General features: G+C 43.6%; 1 protein-coding gene across 1 annotated transcript in view; it reads left to right on the forward strand.

Annotated features, from left to right (window-relative positions):
* The window catches only part of LOC117759899 (contactin-associated protein-like 4), a 72,128-nt gene extending 64,840 nt beyond the window's left edge, over positions 1 to 7,288 (forward strand). Inside the window, exons 21-25 of the mRNA XM_034582394.1 lie at positions 344 to 431; positions 3,866 to 4,102; positions 4,840 to 4,911; positions 6,476 to 6,696; positions 6,751 to 7,288. Of these exons, the coding sequence (XP_034438285.1) occupies positions 344 to 431; positions 3,866 to 4,102; positions 4,840 to 4,911; positions 6,476 to 6,672 (594 nt within the window). The 3' untranslated portion in view covers positions 6,673 to 6,696; positions 6,751 to 7,288. The remainder of the gene's footprint in view (positions 1 to 343; positions 432 to 3,865; positions 4,103 to 4,839; positions 4,912 to 6,475; positions 6,697 to 6,750) is intronic.
* The last annotated feature ends 1,351 nt before the right edge of the window (positions 7,289 to 8,639 follow it).

The raw sequence follows: 8,639 nt of genomic DNA on the forward strand, positions 1-8,639 counted from the left end.
CTGAACATGTTGTACCTCTTAGTTTCATTCTCCCACTGAATGAAAGTGTGTTCCCACCACAAGTGGTCACAGGAAACACATTCAGGACCAGTTGTGATCAGATTTTTACATCAGGTCCGAACAGGGCCCCTCCTCTACTTGGACTCCTCTGCTCAGTTAATGTGAACCACAGCATCTCACAGGTTCATTGATTTTGTTGATTTGAGGCTGAATCCTTTTTAAATATGTGCATTGAAGACAAGATTCTGTTTAAATAAAGATCTCAACAGTTTGTCTCTGTCAGTCTTTGCTGTCCACCTGCTGACCTCCACATTTGCAGATATGAAATACACTCTTCTTTCAGATTGACCAGAACACCAGGGAGGACTTCAACTTGTCGTCTGACGTGGAATTCAACAGCATCAGGTCGCTCATCCTGGGCAGAGTCCAGGGTAAGAGAGGTCTCAGCACTTAGACAGACTCATGTGAATAAGAGGATGGAGACGTTTGGCCTCATGTGACAAACCACAGCTTCTGGAGCGTTTCTGCTGTTTAATGCTCGTCACGTTGAGTGGACCGGGGGGAGGGGGGGGGAGAGGTGCAGTCACTTTAAAAACAACTTGATATCCATATTCAGTTTTTCACAGTACGTTACAGTGGAGATGGGAAATAAGAACAACACTAGAACAGACTAAAGGTGGAGGCAACCACTTAAGTCGCAGTTATGAGGCATTAGATGCATTTACAGCTGTGTTTTGTTTCTTTCGCTAATGCAGGAGTTCAGGCAGCGAAGTAAATGTCGGCGAACTTTTATCTGTGTTACGGAAGCGGTGAGTAATACAGTCTTTATATAAGTCTGTGTGGCTCAGCGTGGCTCCAGGCTGCTGTAATGGTAATAACTGGAGAAAAGCTCCTTCACTTTGTATGGTAATGAGGAGAGATTGAAAAGAACAAATTACTCAGAAGATTGAAGTCAGCACCCTGCGATTCAGCATAACAACCAATGAGTCTCAGCCGCAGAGCGCGGGGTCAAACTAAACCAGGAAGTCAGACGGTGTGGCTCAACCTTCGTCTGCACGGCGGAACACTGGGCTTCACTCACGCTGATGCTCACAGCTTCTTGTTAGAGAGGGAGGACTGTGTGGGGACGGCGTTTTCCTATCTGGATATTTTCTCAAATAACCGCCAAGGTCCCAGTTCCCTTAAATTCTGCAGCAAAGCCGTCATGTTCAATCAGACATCGTTCCACATCTATTAAAGATCAATATGAACTGTTGATTTGCTTCTGCATCAACGTTTTCTCAGCTTCACTTTGGTTATAGTAACAGGTTTGTAACCATACAACAGCCGAAACAATCCTATCCACTATGAAACCACATTTAAACTCAGATTTCTGTTTGGATCTGCACCACTTTACAAACACTCATCGATATCAGGCCCTAAATGTGCTGGAGTATTTACTTCTTAACCCGTGGATACGTCCCCGGGAAATCCTAAAATGTCACCATTAGCACCATCGTCATTCTTTCTCGTTCCATGTCCAATCCTTCCATCAAGTTTTGTGGAAAAACCATTCAGTGGGTTTTTTTTGCGTAATCCTGCTGACAAACAAACAAACCAACAAATAAATGGACAGAGGTGAAAACTAAACAAAGGTTAATATGTGGGGCTGAGATTGGGTTCGGGTATCAAATGAGTTTCTCCATTAAAAACTACTTGAAATTTGAGAAAGGAGCAGGGATGTGATGATAATAAATCGCACTGAGTTACAGTTACTGTATAATTGATCAGCCCTGACCCTGTTCTCACTGTAGATAACTAACGTGGAGGCTTTGATTTATCGTCCAGTATCAGATTGCACCCGCTGATACCCCCCCCCCCCCTCCTGTGATGCTAGACACTTGCTTTAATTATGTCCCCACAGTAACTGTAACCAAAATTGTATTTGTACAACACCAACTACCAACATACATCATCTCAAGGTTCTCGACACGCCGCAGCAAGGTCAAGTTATTATAGAGAAACACAACAGTTCCCACAAGGAGCTGCACTTCGCCGACTGTGCAGAGAAAAACTTTAAACAGGAGGAAAACATGGAGCAGAACCGGAGTCAGTGGGCGTCTGCTTCCAGCGGCTGTTGATTCCTTCATTCAGTTTGTGATGTAGCATAGAGCAGCAGAGGACTTCAGATGGATGCATACAACTGGAGTCCATTCAGGGAACTGGATGTAACTCGCTGAGACTATTGTCTTCTTTCATATTCTTTTATTCACTGTTACACAAGTGTGAAGGTTCTCACTTGTTTCAGGTTTCAGGATTTAGCAACCAGAAAATGATCTGCTTGATTTAAGTTCTTCCCTCCTGGTGAAGAAGAGAAATGAACAACTCTGTGCTTCTGCTTCCACTAAAATCAAGATGGTTGCATCTTTCTTACTTTCTGTCTCTTGCACTGCGTCAGTTCTGCTGTGCACGAGAAGTGTTGGGTTGTATTGCCATTTCTGTGTGTATTGATTTTGTTGACTCTTGGCTGTATGTGTGTTTTTGCTGTTGCACTCTGTCCCTGCCCACTCGTCTCACTGCCGGCTGTGCAGTTGCTCCATAGTTTGGCCTTTTGGCTTCAGGATTCTTTACTGTAACTCTTGTCATCAAGTTTTGACCATGAAAAATTGGAAATGTCTCCTGCTCTCCGCCGTGCACATGTGAAAAACGGACATAAATGGCTGCTGGGGCTGTTTGCTCCGGCGAAGCCCCCCCGCTGCTCTTTTATTGATGACCCGGGTCGTGTTCGTATGTGACCCGGCCTTCCCTCGGAGCCACGGGATCCAGGCAGTCGGATCAGTATCCGAATCGGAGAGGCAGCAAGATAGTTGATATACTGTCACTCCCTGGCAGCCCTGTCATCCATCAGCCTAACTAATGGACCAGGAGAGAATGGAGAGACTGAGACAGGGAGAGAGGGAGGAGAAGGGGGGGGGGGTGCACAGAGGAGGATGTAAGGGGCAGCAGCTGGGAGGAGGTGGACAGTTCTTCAGTTCTTAGATACAAGGCCAGTGGTGCCAGGGTTTGACTGTTGCAGTGAAGTCACAGAAACGTTTTTTAAGGAGGTTTCATAACAATGACAGAAATTTTGCAACAATACCCCATTTTATTTTTATAATTCAATATGATCTTATAGGCTAAATTATTCTCAAATGGACCATTCTGCAAAACAAAGTGCTTTTACGTTGAGTAATTTGATTTGATGTTCATACACCTTTACTTGGATAAATAATTTACACCCGGTTGTGTTGCTACTTTTAATTAAGTAAAATAATTAACTAACCACCGGTGACATGCATGACGGGTGAAGCACATTTGTTTTTCATTCAAATTAAAATACTCTGCTTTGATTTAGTATAAAAAGTGAAACGCGGAGCTAAAGAGAAAGAAATAAAAAAGCCACAGCTCTAACCTCGGTTCTGTTTGTGTCCCGTCTCAATCTTGTAGGTTATATACTCACACATGTCGTGAGATGTTTAATTCAAAGTGAAGTTACTTCCTGCTGCCCAGAGAATCACATTCAATCTAAAACTCAATCTCAGCCCGACGCTCCACACGGCTGATAAACAGACACTGTGCTGTGTCTCTCTGGTGATAACTCAGGTGACTGACGATGATGGGATCTGTTATCACACTGTTCTTAAGGAGTAAGTGTAGTTCACACTGACATTTACAGTCACTGAGGGTTTTATTCAGCACCCGGCGTCACAGTTAGTGATGCTGTGAGGCCCGCTGGGTTTGTACATGTACACAAAGACCTTTTAACCTTGTGTTTCGGTGCAGGATCAGAAATCTGTGTACAACCAAACTACTTCATTATCTTACTTTATCACTACTTTGTCCACAGAGTCTGATGAGCTGGACGCGGAGCTGGCTGAGCTGGACGCGGAGCTGGCTGAGCTGGCCGCCCTCGGCTTCACCGGCTGTCTGTCAGCGGTTCGCTTTAACTCCGTCAGTCCCCTGAAAGCCGCTCTGCTGCATCCTGACGGGGACGCCGTCGTCACCGGGCCGCTGGTCCAGTCCAGCTGTGGATCCTCCTCCCCAGCCAAGTCCTACACGGCAGAAACCACACACTCCCTGTCAGGTACGAGGAGCAGACTCACAGTCATCACGAGGGAACCCCCCCCCCCCCCCCCCCCCCGCTCCTCTCACTCATCTGTTATGTCTTTAATATTATTCTTAGCGACGTTCACTTCTCTGTTTTTATTGGCTCGTTAAACATCCTCCTCGATCAGCAGCGAGAGTGATGGAACGACCGAAGATGAGATTAGTCAGACAAGTGCTTTCAACAGGTCGGTGCTGACTGATGGTTCCCACAGCGACTCCACCTTCCTCCTCATCCGTCCTTTCACTCCTCCTCCTCATCTTTCTTCTCCTCTTTGCCTCAGCGCTGGTGAACACCTGTAACCTGAGGCATCCTGTCTCTGTTCTGTGTGTCCCACTCTGACCCAACATCTCAGAGACACTGTGGGGGACTTTCTTCAAATTTGACAGAAACTTTGGACTCAAGGAATAACAGACTTTGGTAGAAAGGTCAAAGGTCAAGATAAAAAAAACCTTCTTTCTCCTTCTCAAGATAGCAATTTTTTGGGGGCGCATAACTCAAGAATTCATAATTATTCATCGTATTTTAATTATAATTATTGTTATTATATAATAATCTTTATTACATTTTCTAAGTCTGTGGTTTGGACAGATATTTACCGCAACTTGTCGGAGACCCACAACCAGAGGGCAACGATTCTATCTCATACTTTAGTTTTATGTGACTTCTTGCTTTTCACTTTTTCTTGTCTCTCTCTCTCTCTTTCTTCCTCACAGATCAACCTGGTTCAGTGGATCCAGGTCAACCTTTAGTCAACGCTATCAGGAGTGACTCGGCTCTAATTGGAGGTGAGGCTGTCCATCTCAGTGGGGAGAATAAAAACAATTCATTAAATATCAGTAAACATAAGGGAAAAGGGGGGAGAGAGGAGGGGTGGGTGGAAAAGAGAAGAGAGAGAGAGACCACAAACAGTCATAATTAATTAAAAGTAATTGATTAACATAGATATAGGGATTCAATCCCACGACTAATGAAACCTATGATGGAAAATGTGCACACACACACACACACACACACACACAGTGAGGAAGTTTAACACAAACTTATTTCTTCAGCTTTCACTCAGGAGCAACAATCGACATCAATATCGACTGATGAGAACATTTTCATTATAATAACACCTTTTCCCAGAACCTAAATTTGTGGCATAATTAACAAAGGCTGCATCCGAAGTGCGTGACTCTGTTTATAGCTGGAACAGAACTTTGGAAAGATGCTCTCTAACTTTTCCAGACAAAGGGGAGGTGAACCGGTTATTACACTGACTGTTTGTCGTGAGCTATTTCCGATTGAGATGGAAATGTCAGGAGAGACAAAACCCACATCGTCTGAGAACAATACACAAACAGACGTCAATGCTGAGCTGCAGCGTTTAGACTGTGTCACTCGCTGCAATAATTAACGCACGAAAAAAGAACCGAAATAGTCTGATTCAATCTTTCAATCCTTTTACATGCAAATGACTTTTCGATAAAGAGATTTAAACATTAACATCCAACTAAATTACACAGGGTCTGATCTGTGATACTGTTAGAAAAAGTTACCGCCTGTCTTTTAATGCTTAATGGTGTTTCTTGTGCAGTGGATGTTAATTCAGTTAAATGAGTAAGTTACGTTATAGTTACATAAAAATAACTACAGGGTTGATATTAAAGGTTTTTCATCCTTTCTGTTTCATTCATCCATGTTTTCCCAGAGTTTGGATTTAGATATTTCGTCAGAGAAGCAGCGTTACAAGGATGGATGTTTAATTCATCCGTCAGCATCCGTCATGACAAAAGAAGCTTGTTCAAACACAGTGGCTGCAGACATTATGTTTGCCCTGTGGTCAAAGGTCAAGGTCACAGTGACCTTACTGAACAATGTTTTTGTCTTGTGAATCCAATTTCAGGAACATCTGCGGGTTTTCCTTCAAATTTGCTCCAAACAATTGGAAGAACTGTTGGTTCAAGGTCACTGTGGCGTCATGTTCTTGTGAATGTAGAGAGATTCATTACGTCTGGCACAAACGTTCACTTGGATATGAGGATGATGTGATTACAATTTGGAGGTCAAAGGTTGAGATCACTATGACCTCACAAAACCCTTTTTTGCCTCCTGAACATCTTAAGAACTTCTGGAGAGAATCCTCTCAAATGTGGCACAAATGTCCAGTTACACTTTAAATGATTAGATTTAATTTCATGCTGTTATTAGAAATTAGCCAAAATGTCTCCTGGACCTAAAACACCTACAAAAAAGTGCCAGACGACGAAAGTCTGCAGAAACTCTCACTCGGACATTCGAATAACATTACTTCCTCCGGAGAAACTCTGAAAGCAGCTCATGTCTGTATCTCTGTGTTTTTTTCAGGGGTGATCGCCGTGGTGATATTTGTCGCCGTGTCTGCGTTGGCAATCGTGGTCAGATTCATCTGCAGCAGAAAAGAGACGTATCGAAACCAGGAGGTCAAAGCGGCGCAGCCCGACGACGGCCAGGAGCTCCCCTTCAGCAGCCCGGCGGACTCTCAGGGCGCCGCCAGTGAAAACCAGAAGGAGTATTTCATTTAGAAGCAGGCCTGACCTCCCACTGACCTCAGGGGACGGAGCGCCCAGTGCTTTACGAGACCCCCCCCCCCCCCCCCCCCCCCCCAGAGCCCCTCAGTCACTGGAACCAGTGCATGAAGACGATGGGAAGTCAGAATCCACGACCTTGTTCATTCCCCTTCGCTTTGTACATATTGTACACAAACTGGAAAAAGTGTTAAAAGTGGATTTTGAGTCATCGGTGGATGTAAATATTTACAAATATTTAAAAGTGTAAATGTTGATTCGTCCGGATTACAACACGATATTTCTCTTCCATACTGTAACGTTACAAATTATTTATTGAAAAGGAAAAAATTGGCAGAATAGATGTGACGATCAAAACACAACTTTGCTCCAGTCGAGCTTGACTTTTTGGACTTGATTTCTAAGCAGCACTTTTTTCTACGAGGATGATGTGAAGCTCCTGTGAAATCTGAGATGTCGGAGCCACATGTGTGAAATCGGGAGGAGACGGATTCGGCTGAGTGGACGGTTGACATGTGTCAAAGCACAGAGAACCGGAATCAGCTGAGATCCATCATTTCAACACCTGCTGTATATATGAATACAAAAATAAAAAGTCACTCTTAAAACTTTACTCCCACACTTTGTCTTTGAGTTGGTTCGGAAGCTTTTCTAAGTGACTGAGCAAAGGTTTTACAATGAGCTTACACAGATTTGTCTTCCTTTCTTCCTCTGTGCACCACCTGCCGAGAGGAGCCGACGCCAGGACTCTGCCAGGAGCTTCCACCAGCGGAGCTTTCAGCAGCTCGGGCTATAAAGCACCGACTGTCACCCCTTTTCCACTCGGCAGACGTTTAATGTGTTTCCGCTGAAGCACTAATCTGTGTTTTTCTGACAGGTGGAATAAGAGATAATCACAACAGGAAATAGGAAGAATTGAAAAGGAGCTGACGGCCAGATATAAACGGTGCAATGAAAGCCAGCCATCCAGATATTAATGTCGGGTATTTGTTCTTCACTGTCTCCGCAGTGCGTTTGCATCGTGGGTGGGATTTAAAGGCAGGAGCAGGAGAAGAAGTGGAAAATGCAGTTTTCCATCTCAGTGTGGCGTCATGCGTCGTGATTTTACCTCATTACAGTCGAATTTAAGTATTTGTTCTCTGTGTCTCTCACACACGATGATGATTTACGGTTCAGGAGAGAATTGACAGTCGCTCTTCTAAATATCTGCTGTCTGGTAAATTCCTGTGGTGCACATATAGAAATGCGTTTTTATTTTTTCCTGCGTAGTTAACAGGAGGACAGAGAAAAACTGTGCATGAAAAAAGAGACAGTGCCACATAACAGATCCACATTTTTCTAATAGAACAAAAGGAAACTGGAGCTGGCGTTTGATTGACAGAATATGCACAACAATGTCATCATGAATATCTGACTCGTTTAATTTGAGGCTTCACTCACGACTGCAACAATAGAGGAGACGAAACAAAACAAGAAAATGGAAGAATATTACTATTTTTTTCATTTTGAGAATAAAGATGAAGTGTTTTGAATAATATCAAACTAGATATGTAGAAGATTCTTTTTGAAATTCCGGACTCTTGGTCTGAGGAACCTTTCACTCCTGTTATTTTGGAACTTAACGGAAAAATCGTGAAGGTCGGCACCAAACAAGGAAGATGTGAAAGTGCCCTCTTCCTCCCAGTATCACCTCTATTCACAACTAAAATGTAACCTGTCTGTCTGGTGGTTTATCCGCAGCTGCTGGCGTTATATTAAACTTGCATGTACAGTGTGAGGACTCAAATCCTCTCTCACAGAGAAAAGAAGGATTATTAGTGCGGCTGAAAATCCGTACAAACCGAGCTGAGGTCTTTTGTTTCCCTGTTAAATGAAGCTGAAACACAGCAACCCCTTTTCCCTCTCTGGAGCAAATTAAATTAACATAAATTTACATCGCAGATTGTTGTTCCTCCAAAAAGTTT

The sequence above is a fragment of the Hippoglossus hippoglossus genome, chromosome 4, assembly GCF_009819705.1.
Source record: "Hippoglossus hippoglossus isolate fHipHip1 chromosome 4, fHipHip1.pri, whole genome shotgun sequence".
Lineage (NCBI taxonomy): Eukaryota > Metazoa > Chordata > Actinopteri > Pleuronectiformes > Pleuronectidae > Hippoglossus > Hippoglossus hippoglossus.